The sequence below is a fragment of the Paramisgurnus dabryanus genome, chromosome 15 (assembly GCF_030506205.2).
Source record: "Paramisgurnus dabryanus chromosome 15, PD_genome_1.1, whole genome shotgun sequence".
NCBI lineage: Eukaryota > Metazoa > Chordata > Actinopteri > Cypriniformes > Cobitidae > Paramisgurnus > Paramisgurnus dabryanus.
Window position 1 is genome coordinate 11,690,239 of NC_133351.1, and position 19,835 is coordinate 11,710,073.

A 19,835-nucleotide genomic window follows, 5' to 3' on the forward strand; every position below is an offset into this window, starting at 1 on the left:
CACACACAGAAAAGCGAATCAAAGTTTTTAAGGTTACTTGAATAAGACAGGTGTGTTTGATAAGGGTTAGAGGTACTATAAGCCTAAAACTTGCAGAAAAGCAGCCCCTCAGGAGCTTAGCTGAACGGCCCCGGTCTTACCTCATAGTCAATGGCGATTCCATTTGGCCAGGCGATGCCAGAACTGACCAGAGTCACCTGGTCCGAACCGTCCAGTCGTGCACGACCAATGCAAGGATTTTTCCCCCACTCAGTCCAGAATAAGTAACTGTTAATTAGAAATATCACATTTAGATTACCACCAGCAACCTTGACAAATTTATAGTGGTCTTAAAGTCGCTATGAGACAGAAGTATCGATTGCATCGAATTTGACGTATCCGAGTGAAACCAGCTTCTGAAATGAATTAAGGCAGGGCTGGATTTGAAATCGTCCATCGAGATCTGATTGGACCACTTGAAGTTGGGTCATGTTGCTAATTGCTAATCACAGCGATCTTCTGCCAGACTCTGCTTACCTGCCATACCATATGACTGGTAGTAAAAAGAGATTGTTTTTAAAGAGGGGAGGAGATTTGCGTTCTTACTGATCCCATTTAAACCCTATTTAGTGTGTAATGTTGCTATAACATCATAAATAATACCTGTAAAATGATAAAGCTCAAAGTTCACTGCCAGGCAATATATTTAACAGAATTCGCCTTTCAAAGCCTACAGTGAACGGCCGGTTTGGACTACAGCCCTCTACATCCCGATTGAATGACGTCACTACTGTAGAACAGTTTTTTGACTAAACTCTGCCCACAGGAATACTTCAGTCGCCAGCTAAGCTAACGGCAAGCTAAGCTGCTATCGAATCACAACACATTAAACAAACTACACAATCAGAACTCAATACGTATTTCTGAAGGAGGGACTTCAGCTCATTTTGAGGACAGTGAAAACAGCGCTAAACAGATACATAAATTGTGAAAAAAAATACAGCGTTTTTTTACACGTGAAACATAAACAAGTGTTATATTGCGCACTGTTAACACAATTAAAGCTTCAAAAACACAGAAAGAACGGGACTTTTAACCCTCACAATCCACTTACAGATCGATCAAGATCACAATAAGATCTTTTTTTCAGGACCGTCTAGTTTTTCTTGCCATACCCACTTGGGGTTCCTCATTTTGGGCTTAAACATTACTGTAAGTCATGATTTTCTGAAATGCTGCTTTAGGGCATATATTGTAAAAAAAAGCATCAAGCACATAAAAACAACTTGACTCAACATATAAAAAAAGTTTTATTTCTTAAGATATCAAGTAGTGCCCCTAATTGAAGAATCACCCATAACTTTTATGGGTGATTTCACCAAGAAAACATGATTCACTGAAAAGACGGATGAGGAAAAGACAGCTTTTATAGCCTCAGGCTTGAATGGTAAGCTGTTTTTCTGGATGCCTAAGATTTAGAGGATACACACTCGTGATGCTGTCTGCCCTTATCTGATAATGGTGGATGGAATAAAACATCTCATCTTCCACTGGCACCATTCTTTTTCCAGGGTGTAAACATCAAATTGAAGGCAAATGTAGGCACATCTGTCAAGAACCGACACTAAAATATGACCCCATTTACAGAAACAATCTCATAAAGGGGCAAAAAACCTACAAAATGGGTCTGCGGTTTAATGGAGGTGCAGAGCTGGCCTTAAATTCTTAATTTGTCTCATTAGCTGAGGCGAAGACGTTTTAAAAGCCAATTTTGTCAGTAAAAAGCTACAGTCAGATCACGTAATGTATTTGACCTTCAAGGGTTTCAACAGTATTCTCATTTCTCTCCCTGGAGCTCATTGCATTATCTGCTTCAGTGTGCGTGTGTGTACTCCCCTAAAATTTACTCAGTAATTTGCAAAATTACTGATATTTCCAAGGATCTATATTGAGCAGAGAACAGCAGACGCTGTTGAAATTGATCTGTTGCCTCTGAGGTCTCACAGGCGTCTTTGTGACGTACCCTCTTTGTGGATGAACGGCAATGGCTCTTGGCTGATCCAAACCTTCTGATATCACCACAGACCGGTAGAGGCCATTTAAACGAGCGATTTCAATGAGGTTAAGACCGTGATCTGTCCAGTAAAGGTTACCTGGTGTAATGGAAAGCATGTGCAAATGTTAATTATTTAAACATTTGAAGCATTGAAAATTTGATTAAGGTCATTTACAGCAATGTGCAAAAGGCAAAATGAGGGATCCACAAAAACTTTAGTTTATCGAATTCATAAAGAATTAAAAAAAATAAGCATGCAGCAGATGGTTTGGGCCCACAGAGCCTTTATCTCAACATCGAGTTGGTAGGGGATTAAATAAAAAGACAGAAGGAACCGAGACATAAAACCAAGTCCTCCTAGATGATTAGAACAACTACCTGCTTAGCACCTTTAAATCAGTGCACCTAAAAGAACTGGATTTAAAGGCAAGGGGTGCTCACCAAGAACTGATTTAATTTTTTAAATATTTACTTTTTGTAACGTTCCTACATAAAAAGCATTGTTTTTAATACATCCTCACTTTGCTAGAGTTGCCTTAAACATTTGCACAGTACTATGCATACAGTGGCAAGAAAAAGTATGTTAACCTTTTGGAATTTCATAGTTTTCTTGATAAATTTGTCATAGAATGTGATCTGATCTTCAGTCAAGGGTATTGACAAACATAATGTGTCTAAAATAATATCAAAAATATGATCGTTCATGTCTTTATTGAGAATAACCAAAAAAAACTCATAGTGCTTGTGGAAATGTGAACCCTTGAGTTAATGACCTCAAAAAAGCTATTTGGAGTTTTGTTAAGATAATACGTTTGGAGGTGTAGACTACAGGTACTTAGACTGATAAAAACCCCTCATACTTTTGAAGTTTTGAAGAACATGCTTATGTGAGCCACGCCTCGCCAAAAAAAAATCTTTCAGAGGAGCTACGATCAAGAATTGTTGCTTTACATAAAGCTGGTAAGGGTTACAAAGTTCTTTCAAAGACTTTAGAAATTCACCAGTCTACAGTTAGGCAAATACAAATAGAGATGCTTTGGGACTGTTGCTACTCTACCAAGAAGTGGGCTCCAAGAGCACAACGAAGACTAATCAATGAGGTAAAGACACAACCCCAAAGACAGCCAAAGATTTGAAGGCATCACTGGAACTTGCTAAAATCTCTGTTCAGGAGTCTACAATACGTAAAACATTGAACAAGCAGGGTACAGCAGGACAACATGAAGCCACTGCTTACTGAAAAAAAAAACATTGCTGCACGCCTGAAGTTTGCAAAAAAGCACATTGACGCTCCACAGCGGTATTGCTAAAATGTTTTGTGGACTGCTAAAAGTACGATTTTGGACACACAGGGCTACATCTGGCGTAGAAAGGGCACGGCGTATAATCATTGAAAAAAGATCATCCCAGCTGTAAAGTATGGTGGAGGAAACAGCATGATTTCAGTCAGCTGAAACTGTGTAGAAGGTGGGCAACACAAGAACGACTCAAAACAAAGAAGCAAGTCCACAACAGAATGGCTTCAGAAAAAAAATCTGCTTTCTGGAGTGGCCAAGTCAGAGCCCGGACCTCAACCCAATAGGGATGCTATGGATTGCCTTGAAGAGGGTCATACACATGAGACGTTCAAAAAATATGACAAAGCTAAAGCGGTTCTGCAAAGACGAATGGGCTAAAAATCTTCCTCAACGATGTGCAGGTGTGATCCACAGCTACAGGAAGCGCCTGGTTGAGGTTATTGCTGCCAGGGGGTCAACCAGTTATTAATTCTAAGGGTTCACTTACTTTTTCCACTGTCAATTTGAATGTTGAATGAGTGTGTTTAATAAAGACATGAATTTTTGGTGTAATTATTTTCAGACATATTATGTTTGTCAATACCCTTGACTAAGAAAAAGATCAGATCACATTTTATGACAAATATATATAAAAAAACATGACACATACTTTTTCTTGCCACTGTATAATAAAATGAGATTTTTATAGATGTTGGTGTTAACCAGCAATCCAGTCAACTGCGATGCCCTCCACTCTGTTGATTCCAGTGGTGATAACGTCCTCCCTCCATGTCTGATCTCTCTTGGCTCGGGAAATGCGATTTAAGCCCATGTCTGTCCAGTAAACGGTGTCATTGGCTGTATAAAGAAGGGATTTACATAACAATAAATGACAATACTGTATAAGAAAAGTGGTACTACTAAATCATACCAGACCCTTACAAAAACGCTTCATGATATGCATAATTTCTGCAAAAAATATCACTTCATGTTACTATATTACAGTAGTGGCTCTTTGGTACAGTATCAGCATTTACTGTCACAAAAAATTAAACATATAGAAAGACAAGTGGACGGACAGAAAGACATATAGATATGAATGGATGGACAGACAAACAGATATATAGAGATACAGATAGAGATGGATGGACAAACAAACAGACATACAGATATGGATGGATGGATGAATGGGTAGACGGAAAGATAAACAGAAATACTGATACATATGGATAGACAGACAGACAGACATTAAGACATATAGATATAGATGTATGGCCAGACATATATGGATAGACAGATAGATATGGATGGACAAACAGTCAGACATACAGATATGGATGGATGAACGGACAGATAAACAGACATAATGATAGATATGGGTGGACGGACAGATATATAGACAGACAGATAAATATGGATGTACAACCAGACAGACAGACAGACATATAGGTATGGATGGATGGATGGATGGATGGATGGATGGATGGATGGATGGACAGATAAACAGATATACTGATAGATATGGATAGACGGGCGAACAGAAAGACATAGGATGGATGGACGGACAGATAGACAGACAGCTAGATATGGATGGATAGATATATAGACAGACAGACATATATGGATGGATGGACAGACAGACACAGACCCACAGGCACAGACAGACATACAGAGATTTGGCGGATGGACAGACAGACAGACAGGCAGAGACAGACATAGATATGAGCGGATGGAAAGACAGACACAGACAGACAGACAGACAGACAGACAGACAGACAGAAAGACAGAGATGTGAGCGGATGGACAGATTGACACACAGACAGGCACAGACGGACAGACAGAAAGGCAGAGACAGACATATAGATATGGACATTTTATTTTGTTTTACAGTAGTATTAGTTAAAAATTATAACTTTGGTGTTTTGGTAGAAACTGCACTTATTTGAAAAACTATTAATATTTGTATACAAATCAAACATGATTAGCCCAAATCCTGGCTGAATAATTGTTTTGACATGGTTTATAAATAACCAGTATTGTTTCCTACGCCTGAACGTGCCAGGAGTAGTTGTTTATTTGCACCCTCCTGTTAACACTGAATTTACACTCTACCACCGGATCTTACATGTGACAGCAGCCAGCTGGAAGGTCCTCATCTGTGTTATGCTCCAACAAGCTGTCTCTTAATATCATGTAAATGTTATGCATGTGTAATCAGCTGTCATAGGCCGAGGAGAGCTGGGTTTTCTTCACCTGCCATGAGCTGTGATTCTGGATGTAGGCAGTAGTATGTGTATAGAAACTCGCTGACCATCTGCCTCTATAGCTCCTCTGCTTAAGTCAGCAATTCTGTACTGTTTCCCAATCCACAGAGTGTGTAAAAAATTACCTGTCCAGCTAATGAATTTTAGTTGGTGCTTGTGTAATATTTCATCTGTTTAAGTATCCTTTATTCATGCATTAATAATAATAATAATAATAATATTTTATTTATTTAATAAATAAAACACATGCATAGACTATACTGTATAATAACAACAGACACCAAATGCACATCATGTAACACACACATGCACGTCAAAACACAATATTGGCTAAGGTCTTTTGGTAACATGGACAATTAATAAATATTACAAACATGGTAACATGGTCAAATTATGCCTAAAGTTGGTGCTTCTTTAAATTGACAGTGTTGTTGTCATAGCGTTGGTGCAGTTGCCATCATAAATGGGTGATAATATATACATCGTACATTAACATTTGGACACTTTCATCCAAAGCGACTTTAGGTTAATTACAATGTATATACACTCACCTAAAGGATTATAAGGAACACCACACTAATATTGTGTTTGAGCATTAATTATACGTGGCATTGATTCAACAAGGTGCTGAAAGCATTCTTTAGAAATGTTGGCCCATATTAATAGGATAGCATCTTGTAGTTGATGGAGATTTGTGGGATGCACATCCAGGGCATGAAGCTCCCATTCCACCATATCCCAAAACCGATTTGAAATGATTCGAGCTTTGTGACATGGTGCATTATCCTGCTGGAAGTAGCCATCAAAGGATGGGTACACGGTGGTCATAAAGGTATGGACATGGTCAGAAACAATGCTCAGGTAGGCCGTGGCATTTAAACGATGTCCAATTGGCACTAAGGGGCATAAAGTGTGCCATGAAAACATCCCCCACACCATTACACCACCACCATCAGCCTGCACAGTGGTAACAAGGCATGATGGATCCATGTTCTCATTCTGTTTACGCCAAATTCTGACTCTACCATCTGAATGTCTCAACAGAAATCGAGACTCATTAGACCAGGCAACATTTTTTCAGTCTTCAACTGTCCAATTTTGGTGAGCTTGTGCAAATTGTTTCCTATTTGTAGGGGAAATGAGTGGGACCCGGTGGGGTCTTCTGCTGTTGTAGCCCATCCGCCTCAAGGTTGTGCATGTTGTGGCTTCACAAATGCTTTGCTGCATACCTCGGTTGTAACGAGTGGTTATTTCAGTCAAAGTTGCTCTTTTATCAGCTTGAATCAGTCTGCCCATTCTCCTCTGACCTCTACCATCAACAAGGCATTTTCACCCACAGGACTGCCGCATACTGGATGTTTTCCTTTTCACACCATTCTTTGTAAACCTTAGAAACGGTTGTGCGTGAAAATCCCAGTAACTGAGCAGATTGTGAAATACTCAGACCGGCCCATCTGGCACCAACAACCATGCCACGCTCAAAATTGCTTAAATCACATATCTTTCCAATTCTGACATTCAGTTTGGAGTTCAGGAGATTGTCTTGACCAGGACCACACCCCTAAATGCATTGAAGCAACTGCAATGTGATTGGTTGATTAGATAATTGCATGAATGAGAAATTTAACAGGTGTTCCTTATAATCCTTTAGGTGAGCATAACCTGTTATGCTGCCAACGCAATACTCTAACACTGAGCTATACAGGAGCACTAATGTAATATGCATTTGCATTTAAATATACAACTAAAAGCAGGCAGTATTGTGTTTTAACCCATATACTTTATATATACACAGCTGGTGGCATAAGTTTACATGTGCCTTGCATAAGCATATGTTTTATATATCTATGTATAATTGTTTAAAATAACATATGTTGTGTAGTTTCAAGCAATGGTTGGATCAAATATGGAAGTTAATTTAAACCGGCTGTTGGGTTTGTCCATATTTTACTCAACCATGTGTTGACAGGCAGGTACACAGACAGAAAAGACAGCTAGAGTAGCTAGAATGCTGCAAAGACTAAAGGTCACATTTGAATGACTATAGGAAATGGACATGCTTATGTGTTTGCGTGTGAACATGTTTATGGAAATGTCTTATATCATTGACTGTTAAAATAATTTTGTGCCATCACATGTGGACTGCCCTCCCGACGCTTACTCTATTTATGCCACTTGTCACTGTGAAGCGCTTCCCCCAAACGGGCTGGATAATCTGCATCAAACTGCTGTCAAATTAACCTCTTCTGCAGGATGAATAATGCATGGGACAAAAAATATCCCTGAACACTGGCGATTATCTACAGTACTATAGTGCTTTACGTCTCTCAAGGTTTTAGCAGTTCACAAGATATAAAGAAAACCTTACTGTTTGTTTAACCAATCAGCTTGTTTAAACCAAATCTAAGTTGCTTATCTCTTCCACAAACAATATGTTTTTCTAGTCCTGTTTAATCCCGTTAGATAACACGCAGCCAATACAAGATGATAGATTCGACAGCAAACAATGCTCAAAAACTGTAATGCAGAAAAAGCCTGCATTCCTTATCTTTGTTGTAAACACATAGCAGATTCTGTGAGAGCTTTTCACTACACTACAGTGTTTGTACCTGCATGAAAGTCCACGCCAACAGCAAACAAGGCACCGCTGATGGGCATCAGGGTCTCGGCGTGATCGCCGGGATCCAGGGAGATGCCTCGTATCCCCTCATGAAAAGAGTACATCAGAAAGGAACTCAGGCCTGTGACACACAACAAGACAGCAAAAAAAGACAAGTCAAGCAGTTTTCTTTGGGAATCCTTCAGGTAACACAAAACAAAACCTAAGCAAAAAGTGACATGAACTGTTCCAGTGTTAAAGGAGATTAAATATGACATCCGGGCAACAGAATACAAGGACTGTAGTTGGGGGCAGTATCTTACCTTCACAAGAAAGACGGTCGCTACGCAGATTGTAGCCGATGGTGCAGGCACAAGTACGAGTGTTTTCAGATGTGGGCAGACAGAGCTGCGAACAGCCGCCGTTGTTTAACTGACAGGCATTCCTACCTACAAAACAATGCAAAGGAGAGTAAGAGTGACAATAACTTAAGTAACGTTGACTGGGATTAACCAAAGTATTTTTTGTCAAATCCATTCTGCTTGAATGGGGAATAACAGATTTCTCTAAAATATATATAAAATATTTAAAAAAAATATTATTAAAATATGATACGATTTGTTATATCCAAGATTACCATAACCTTTGTTTCTTAAGATCAAATTGAGCTAAAACAGTATTTCAAGGCCCCTCCCCCAGTGAATCATCAGTCTTTATTGATTGATGATTGGTTCTTTTAACTTAAAATGTGGGACTTCTGTTGCCAAAGCAGCCATTTGAGCTGTCCCCTATTCTTAGTAAAAGCAGTGCCCATCTTGTTATATCCAATATATTTTAATTAACTGATGACTCTAACGCCTGAAAGCTTGTTGAAAGTTGTTATAATATCAGGGTTTGAGAGCATAAAAAGATATTTATTTAAGGTCACAAAAAAGCTGTATATTGTAAGTTTATAATGTCAAAATATTTTATTTATATATAGTCATATTTTAACTTACAATATGTGACCTTGGACCACAAAACCAGTCGCATGGGTATATTTGTAAAAAAATAAAAGCCAAAATTATTTTCTCTTATGCTTAAAATCATTAATTTATTATGTAAAGATCATGTTTCATGAAGATATTTTGTAAATTTCCTACCTTAAATATATAAAAACTTTATTTTTGTGAGTGGATGTAGCAAAATCATGATCAAAATTGGCCAGAAACATGCCTACAAACTTCACTTTGATACCCTTTCCTATGGGATTTCCCATTCAAGTTTTTTTTATGGGTTACACTTTATTCTGATAGTCCACTTTAGACATTCTACTAACTATAAATAACTTTGCAACTACATGTCAACTAACTTTCAATAATTTGCAACTATACTTCACTTAACTGTCATTCGAGTATTGGTAGACTGTAAGGGTTGGGGTTAGGGAAGAGGTTTGGGTTAGTGGAAGAAGTTGACATGCACCTGCAAAGATAGTTATATTCAGCTGAATATCTGTTGAGATATCATCACAATAAAGTGTTAGTAGAAATTAAGCAGACAGTCTACTAATTCTCTAAAGATTGGTAGTTGATAAGTAGTTGCAAAGTTACTTATAATTAGTAAAATGTCTAAAATGGACTATCGAAATAAAGTGTTACCCCCTAAAACAAAACATTTTTCATTGCTAAGGCCATGTCCCAAATGGCACACTCCAGGCCTGTGGACTTCCTCCGAGTCTACACTTTGATAACATCATGTAGTGCAGACCTTAGGGACCCTTGACCTGAGTACATGAGGGCGCACCGGAGTCGTATTTTGGGACAGGCACGAGCATAACACCGGAAATAGGAAGAGAAAGTTCTCCATCAGTGAGAACTCCTCTCACCCATGGTCTGATTGGTCTAATTGCTCTTTTGCAAGGACTTCTGGGTTGGTAAATTGCGTGAAGCCTGCTGCAGTGCGGGCTTCGTTGAAGACCACATCAAGGATGCAAAGGAGCGCTGACGGATCGTAAAAATGACAAATGGGACACTCCACGGACTCATAGACTAAGCGAGCGCACGAATTTAGGCCACGAGACTAAAAGTCCACATGATGTATGCCATTTGGGACAGGGCCTAATTTGTGTTAAAAATACTTAATTTGGACAGTATTTAGAATTTTTGCACTTTCAGATTCCAAATTTTTTAATTGCCCTATCTCTGCCAAATACTGTCAGCGATATCCTGACAAACCATACATCAATGGAGAGCTTATTTATATACATTTATTTATAGATAAATCAGTGCCACCGAAGAAACAATTTTTGGTTCTTTATAGTCGAAAATTGTTCTTCAATGGCATCATGTATCACTTTAATATTTATATATAGAGGATACATAGTGTATATATCTACAACAATATAACCACTTTATGTTCAGCATAGAAAGGTTCCTTTTTATTAAATATGAGTAAAGGAACTGGCAATTATCTTTTGAGCAAGCACGCAGTAATAGTATAAAAATGTACATTTAACAAGACTTTATTAGAGGTTTGACCCTTGCATTTTTATATATATGAAAGTAATACATTAACGTGTTCGGCCACAATGGTATGAACATTTATTCGCGATATCTCTCTTCATGATGAAAGTTTTACTGTCAAGTCCAAATGACTTCCTATTATTCATTGAACTCATGTCTTACTCTCGTCTTAATTGTATAAATGAAAGTGCAAGAAAACTGCACCACTGTGTATTAGCACAAGCTCTCAGGGAAAGCATGGCTCGCCCATCTATGACAGTAATAAGACAGGTCTGCATTATAAATAAAGACGCTAATTGCTGCTGGAGGAATTCCGAGGCTGGGTAGATTTACATTTTAGGCCGTTTAATGGTCATTCCTTATTCATGCAATGTCGTTTAATGGATCTGCCATTAGCGTAAATTATCTGCCAAAATAACTCAGAAAAATGGAAAACCCACTATCAGAATACATCTCTATTATATGTGATAGAGAAGATATGCTGGTGATGATGATAGGCTTATGTAAAACACCATATTCAACAATATAACCTGAGGAGAACTATCTGTTTTTTTAAGTGTCTTAAATTAACATCCTGATGCGGGCCGTGCAACACCAAAGGAGCACCTACTTACCTGTCAATAACCCACTGCGCTGAAATAGGGGCTTTAAATTTCTCTTATTTAAAGATCTCACAGAACTACTCTTTAGTATGCTTGTCAACATCTAAAGTTCAATAACTTTAGCAGTTTCCCGATCACAATGTGCATTCTGCTTGGAACATCACCCAGTTGGAAGACCCACGATAGATCTTCCACCAAAAATACAAATTCTGTCATCATTTATTCACCCTTTGTTCTGTTAAACAAAAAAAAAAGATATTTTGATAAATGATGATAAGCGCGCAGATAATGGTACCCCCTGACTTCAAGGGTATTAATTTTTCCTACTTTGGAAATCAGTGGGGCAGTGGCTATCATCATTAACCGAAATATCTTCTTTTGTGTTCAACAGAAGAAATGAATTTTTTATTTTTGTGTGAACTATCCATTTAACACCATGTGTGACTTGACATCCAATGGCTTTAAAACGATGTCGAATTTTCTCGACTTCTTCAATGCCCTCACTTTGTAAATCTTTTTGCTTGGTAATTTGATCATACCTTTCTGTCCATCTCTATCATACACCTTCATATGTACCACTCCGCTAGTCTTATTGCGCAGCACCGCTGGGTTTCGGCCATCCCGTTTGGCCACGGTTCCCAACTGAGCCAGATCCTCATCTGCCCACCACAGCTTGCCACCTGAAAAAACAGATTAATTATTTACTATCCCAAAGTCACAGAAACAGAAGGTCTGACTGCCAATAGAGGCACATGCCATTATCATTTGTTTGTCCTTTTTGTACCACATGTACATAATCTGGTAGTGCTGTGCTCTTATTTGCTGCCAAAACTAAGCCTCGTACACTGCACGGGTGGGCGAGGGAGGGTGGGAGAGAGGAAAGTAAAGAGACGGGACTTGAGCATTATGCATGTTCTCTTTCCAGTGTGATTCAATGAGGCAGAGCTTAGGGCAGCCTGGCTACATGCCCTGGCCAAAGACAAGGACTCTTCATTCAGAAAGCCATCAGAGTGCATCTACTCCCACAGAGCCGCCGCAGCTAGCAAAACCCCTTGTGTTTTTCCGCTCCGTAAGACCGAGCGTGCCACAAAAAGCCCCAGAAATTGTCCTGGTACGGTGCCTACACTATATCTTTGTACTGCAGAACTACAGAATAGCTGGAGACGATGGAAGCTGTGACAGGCTTAAATAAAACATATATTTGCTAAAAATGAAAATGGCTAAAATAATTTAAATGTCACTGAATACCCACGTAGAAGGTGACGTTCTCGCGACCTTTCGCAACGTTCCCTTAAAGTTCTCTAAAGAGGATGAAAAGACCTGAACCTTTAGAGAACATTAGGTACCTTCCCTAAAACGTCCTTTGTTGGTAATAAAAGTCTTGCAGTTCAAGGTTCCTTATGTGACTTTAGGGGGACGCCTGAGACATTAACAGAACATTCCCATATGATACTATTTTGGTAAGATAAAAACGTTCCCAATATGACTGTAGGAAGACGTTCCATATTGGTTATCCTGTGGTTACATAAGAACGTTACAGAGAGGACATTTGGAACCTCAACAGAACATTCCCACATGATACTATTTTGGTCATATCATAACGTCCCTGATATGACTGTAGGAAGACGTTCCATATTGGTTATCCTGTGGTCACATAAGAACGTTACAGAGAGGACATTTGGAACAGTAACAGAACATTCCCACATGGTACTATGTTGGTCAGATAAAAACGTTCCCGATATGACTGTAGAAAGACGCTCCATATTGGTTATCCTGTGGTCACATAAGAACGTTACAGAGAGGACATTTGGAACATTAACAGAACATTCCCACATGGTACTATTTTGGTCAGATAAAAACGTTCCTCATATGACTGTAGGAAGACGTTCCATATTGGTTATCCTGTGGTCACATAAGAACGTTACAGAGAGGACATTTGGAACATTAACAGAACATTCCCACATGGTACTATTTTGATCATATCATAACGTTCCCAATATGACTGTAGCTGGACGTTCCATATTGGTTATGCTGTGGTCACATAAGAACATTTCAGAAAGGACATTTGGAACATTAACAGAACATTCCCACATGGTATTACTTTGGTCATATCATAACGTTCCTGATGTGACTGTAGCGGGACGTTCCATGTTGGTTATCCTGTGGTCACATAAGAACGTTACAGAGAGGACATTTGGAACCTCAACAGAACATTCCCACATGATACTATTTTGGTCATATCATAACGTTCCTGATGTGACTGTAGCGGGACGTTCCATGTTGGTTATCCTGTGGTCACATAAGAACGTTACAGAGAGGACACCTGAGACATTAACAGAACATTCCCACATGGTAATATTTTGGTTATATCATAACGTTCCTGATATGACTGTAGCGGGACATTCCATATTGGTTATGCTGTGGTCACATAAGAATGTTTTAGAAAGGACATTTGGAACATTAACAGAACATTCCCACATGGTACTATTTTGGTCAGATAAAAACGTTCCCGATATGACTGTAGGAAGACATTCCATATTGGTTATCCTGTGGTCACATAAGAACGTTACAGAGAGGACACCTGAAACATTTACAGAACATTCCCACATGGTACTATGTTCGTCAGATAAAAACGTTCCCGAAATGACTGTAGGAAGACGTCCCATATTGGTTATCCTGTGGTCACATAAGAACGTTACAGAGAGGACATTTGGAACATTTACAGAACCATCCTACATGGTCCTCTGTTAGTCATATAATAATGTTCCAGATATGACTTTAGGGGGACGTCCCATATTGGTTATTCTGTGGTCACATGGCAACTTTACAAAGAGGACATTTGGAACATTAATAGAATGTTCTCACATGGTCCTCTGTTGGTCATTTAATAATGTTCCTGATATCACTAGGAGGACAAAATATGAACTTACAGTTAGAGCATTTTATTTTTATAGGCAGTTAATACAAAGGATGTGTCAATGTGCAGTGAACCATACAAACAAAGTAATAAATAAATGATTTCAGAATGAAGAAAAATAAATGAGTGATTCAGTCTGCACTATCCTACATCAGACAAAGACAAATAGCAATTAAATAAGACTTTACATTAAATTGTGTTAACAAGCACAAAAATACTAGTAAGTAATACTATACTAATATGTATTATGTTGTACTCTCTGAATATGATGATGTAGATTGCAATGCATCTTGGAAACAGTAGTCAGTTACCAGCAACAGCGTTCAATCCGCTTTATGAAAAGGACTACCTTACCCATAATGCTACAGCTTACAAGAGGACCCGGAAGTCGCATGAAATTCAAACTGCCACACTTGACGACGCCCGATCTTTGTTTTGTCTTTATATAATACTGTAAGGTAAGTTAAGATACTTTTCTTTTTAAACCTACATAGATTTCACTAGTTGTTCTACAGCGAGTTACATGAATGTTTTTTCTGTTTATTTGCTATTCTTTTCTGTGATGTTTTTTATTTCTATGTTAGGCTATATATTCTTATTTGCCATTTAAAGTATAACGATAAACATGCAGGCTTACAGTGAGCTAAACAATTTTAATAAAGAGGATGTTAAAAAAATCTTTAAGATGTTCGATCTTTACAAAATTAATTAATGCTCAGCCCACAAAGAAGCCAACCGAAGATCAAATGTTTTGTGTACAAAACAAAAAAATCGACACTTTTTGGAAATACTTTTGTAAAGGAATTTAATACCTAAGAATCATAAATTAGTGTTTGTCTTACCCATTTATTTTACTTTTTTTTTTTACAAAAAAAATGTAATGATTATTGTGCTTTGTTTGCAGAAGTCATGTACCACACATTGTCAAACCTGAAGAAGTGTATCTTCCTGCAATCTGGGTAAAGAAGGTGTAACTTTAATACACTATTTAAAAACATAACAGTCATGTTCATTATTTATCTTTGTGTAATTTTATTTAAATTACAATATTGAATGTATTGAATTTGTTAAATTTTGTATGAGGTAATTTCTTGTATGGGTTAATTTGCCTAATATTAGTATTAGATACAAAAGCACAAGTGTTTTGGTTTAAAAGTGATAGCAGGTTTTAAAAATGTTTCAGGTACTGGGGCTTGGATTGTTTAAAGTAGTAAAGAATAATGGCAAATAATGAAGCAGGCAATAAAAAATACTTGACCAACAAGTTTTGGAGCTTAACATTTTTGTAGTTTGTAATTGCTTTTTTCTTTAAGTTGGTAATTTGAAAATCTTTTTGGAAGTCTGACATCTTCCAACATATTTTATCTTATCTTGATTTGAATGTTAAAAATCTTAGTTCTTGGATTTGTGATGTTTTCTAATATGTGTTTTTGCCCTTACTTATGAATTTTATGTAAATGTATTTTTAACTGCATTTGTATTTGTATGCTCTTATTCTGCAGGCTCCAGACCTGGAGATTGAAGTTCCTAAAGGTTGATGTTTATCAAGCTTGTGACCTTATTGCATGGTGTTATTTTTTTACATTTATATATCTAATACACATTTGCACATCTGTAAACATAAATTTAATATTTTGTGGGTTATTTTTAAATTTTATTTAACCAGTTGTTGTATATCGAAATCTGTTATTACATGTTATGCACTCCAACTGTAAATGTTTGTTTTAATTGCATCTTTATTGTTTTAAACAATTTAATTAATGTGGGTTTTTGTTAGCTTTTATGTTATTCTTGTATTTTTTGGCTATTTATTTGTTTTTATTATCCTTCTGTTAATTTGCCAGATTTTGACCTTCTATTTGTTTTTCCTGTAATCTCACTTCAATTATTTTCTGTGTTTTTCAATGATACATTTTTGTCACAGTCCCAATTTGTTCCTGCTTGTTTCTCCATGTTTCCCCGTTCATCATCCATTTGGACTTCATTTCCCATAATCCTTTTCACTCTCTCACCTGAACTGTGTTTGTTATTATCCTCACCTGACAGTCATCCCCCTCATCACTCCATTGTCTAAATACCCCACTTTTCCGTTTGTCTAGGTTAGTTCTTGTTTATAGTGATGTGTTGTGTGTTTTGCTGTACCAGTTTCCATGTTCCTTGTTTTATATTAATTAAAGATTATCATTTTGGATTCATCATGATCTCCATCTCCTCCTTTATCTTCCACCACACCAACCGTATCAATTTCACAGTATAATTATATATTGTTTGAGTTATGGCTATTTTCTGTCTTAAATGTTCTGGGAACTTTACTAGGCAATGTCCTTAACACCAGTGGGGTCGTTCCGGGAACATAAAATTTCTACATAAAATATGGTTCCCTTAACATTTCCAGAACGTCCTGAATGTTCCGTGAAGGTCTGCCAAATAACGTCCTTCAACCTTTTAAAGAACTCCACATCACGTCCATCTCGGAATGTTCTGGGAACTTTACTGGGCAACGTCCTTAACACCAGTGGGGTCGTTCTAAGAACATTATGGGAACGTAAAGTGTACATAAAATATGGTCCCCTTAACATTTCCAGAACGTCCTGAATGTTCCGTGGAGGTCTGCCAAATAACGTCCTCCAGCCCTTTAGGGAACTCCACAACACGTCCGCCTCATAACGTTCTGGGAACTTTACTGGGCAACGTCCTTAACACCAGTGTGGTCGTTCTAAGAACATTATGGGAATGTAAAGTGTACATAAAATATGGTCCCCTTAACATTTCCAGAACGTCCTGAATGTTCCGTGGAGGTCTGCCAAATAACGTCCTCCAACCCTTTAGGGAACTCCACAACACGTCCGTCTCATAACGTTCTGGGAACTTTACTGGGCAACGTCCTTAGCACCAGCGGGGTCGTTCTGAGAACGTTATGGGAACGTAAAATTTCTAGGGGGGTAAAAGGTTGAAAAATATCCCAAAAGCAGCATCTAATAAAGCAGGAACACTAAATTTAAAGGGACACTCCACTTTTTTGAAAATATGCTCATTTTCCAGCTCCCCTAGAGTTAAATATTTGATTTTTACCATTTTGGAATCCATTCAGCTGATCCCCAGGTCTGGCGCTAGCACTTTTAGCATAGCTTAGCACAATCCATTGACTCTGATTAGACCATTAGCATCGCGCTAAAAAAGTAACCAAAGAGTTTCGATATTTTTCCTATTTAAAACTTGACTCTTCTGTAGTTAGATTGTTTACTAAGACTGACGGAAAATTTAAAGTTGCGATTTTCTAGGCAGATATGGCTAGGAACTATACTCTCATTGTGGTGTAATAATCAAGGACTTTGCTGAGATAACATGGCTGCAGAAGGCGTAGTGATATTAAGCTGTGCCCGAAAATAGTCCCCTGCTATTGAAAGTAACCAAAGGGACTATTTTCGGGCAGTGCGTAATATCACTACGCCTGCTGCAGCCATGTTACATCAGCAAAGTCCTACATCAGTAACAGTAAAAGTGTTAGCGCCAGACCTGGAGATCGGCTGAATGGATCCCAAAACGGTAAGAATCAAATGTTTAACTCTAGGGGAGCTGGAAAATCTGCATATTTTCAAAAAAAGTGGAATGTCCCTTTAAAGCATGTAACTATTAATATACTTATATTTACATTTTTTTAATATATTATACATTTAATAAAGTGTACATGTACATAGTGTTCCAACAGTTCATCTGGTAGAGCTTTGCATTAGCAGTGCAATAGGTCATGGATTCGCATATACTGATAAAATGTATACATCTTGCATCGTATGCACATTGGTATAATGAGTGTACTGTATTACCATACTTTAGTAAGTTGCATTGAATTAAGTATGGATCAAAAACGTTTACCCACCACTACACTTCTATTTTGGAAAAATAAACCATTTGGTTTAATACCACAAGCAAAAAAAAATTCCAGTGCTGATCCATAAATGCTGGTGCTATTTAATAACCTCCAAGTTGTAGATATTTGCCTTTTGTTTTCAGGCCAGCTGTGAATAAATGACATCCCACCCAGCGCGGCCAGAAGAGTATTTGACATTCAAGATTGCTTGCTTAGGTCATCACTGCAGTCAATATTAATCTTAACCCATTCAGGGTGAGACACAACAATGATTGCCTCTAGGCGTAATGTCCCCCTAAACTGTTTGATCTCAGCCAAGCAGGGCTCTTAGGGTGCCAAACCCTGCTAAACAACATCTTGTGCTTCCCGGGGTGGTCACATCCTATTACAGGTTGTACCGTGAGCATGAGACTTCCTGTCAGTAAAATTGCTTTTATTTCAGTCATGATGCTTTTCAATTACCATTTCATGGCTTTATAAGGAATGTGAATTTGATGTGAGGCAGCCATTGGGTTTATTTTCAATAACAAGGCTGCATTCATCAAACAGTCAGCGTAACTATCGACCACCTGATCATCTGTGTCTCCCGAGTATAATTTCCCTACATACACACATCTTCTGTTGATGTACAAACAACACATTGTGGTTGATTTTGCAGTGCCAGGTGTCTGATATCGTAAAGCATTTCTATTACAGCAAGGCCGAAGCAAATTTATGGGGCATCAACAGAGTTAACCTCTACAAATCCCCTCATTTATGTTGCTTGTGCTGGAAGGAAGACAGTGGCGATACAGAGCGAAGATCTTCTGGAGCCTAACGTGAAAGGTTCAAACAGGAAATTGTACAGCCAAATATACAATTTTGTTTTATTCATGCTTAATAACTTTGATAGAGACTCAGTTCCTCCTGTCATTTTGAGCAGATCTTAAAGCAATTTAAGCTACAATAATCTTATTAAGTCTCATAATCTTACAATCTTTTGATCTAAAAGCGTATCTTAATTAATGAAGTGAATGAAGGTAGCCAACAGGAGCTCAGGATGAATGATATAACTCCTTTAAAACTGTTCAAAAAAACTTTGAGGAATGGATGATTTTTTAAAAAGAGAATGACCACACTGTCAGAAAAAAATGACCCCTAACTGTCATCTGGGTCGTACCCTTTCAAAAAGTACACCTAAAGAGTTCATAATTAGTACCTACTGGTACCAAATAGTGCATAAAGTACATCATACATACTGGTACCATGTATATACTGTATATCTGCATTAACAGTACAACTTTGCATCTAAAGAGTTCATATTAGTACCTCAAACGTACATACTGGTACCAAGGAGTGCATATTAGTACCTCATACATACTGGTACCATATGTATATATCTGTACCTTAGAGGGACTCTTCACTTTTTTGAAAATAGGCTTATTTTCCAGCTCCTCTACTTAAACATTTGATTTTTATCATTTTGGAATCCATTCAGTCGATCTCCAAGTCTGGCGGTACCACTTTTAGCATAGCTTAGCATTATCCATTGACTCTGATTATACCATTTAGCATAATGCTCAAAAATAACCTCAAGAATTTCAATATTTTTCCTATTTAAAACTTGACTCTTCTGTAGTTACATCATGTACTAAGACCGATGGAAAATTAAAAGTTGCCATTTTCTAGGCCAATATGGCCAGTGTTGAAAAAAAGTTAATGAACTCATTCATATTTTGGGCAAACGTGAACTGAATGTACTGTATTACTGCCTGATGAACGCAAGGTCAACT

General features: G+C 37.8%; 1 protein-coding gene and 1 long non-coding RNA gene across 3 annotated transcripts in view; one reads left to right on the forward strand and one right to left on the reverse strand.

Annotated features, from left to right (window-relative positions):
• The window catches only part of lrp1bb (low density lipoprotein receptor-related protein 1Bb), a 379,953-nt gene that overhangs the window by 114,156 nt on the left and 245,962 nt on the right, over positions 1-19,835 (reverse strand). For both annotated transcript variants that reach the window (XM_065251976.1, XM_065251975.1), the window contains 6 exons: positions 11,818-11,958; positions 8,499-8,624; positions 8,186-8,317; positions 4,036-4,170; positions 2,003-2,132; positions 141-267 (listed from right to left, as the gene is read on the reverse strand). In XM_065251976.1, coding sequence (XP_065108048.1) covers positions 141-267; positions 2,003-2,132; positions 4,036-4,170; positions 8,186-8,317; positions 8,499-8,624; positions 11,818-11,958 — 791 coding nt within the window. The remainder of the gene's footprint in view (positions 1-140; positions 268-2,002; positions 2,133-4,035; positions 4,171-8,185; positions 8,318-8,498; positions 8,625-11,817; positions 11,959-19,835) is intronic.
• LOC135733423 (uncharacterized) lies at positions 14,621-15,836 on the forward strand. The gene is made up of 3 exons (XR_010526947.2): positions 14,621-14,653; positions 15,100-15,154; positions 15,698-15,836. It is a non-coding gene; the product is annotated as an uncharacterized lncRNA (long non-coding RNA).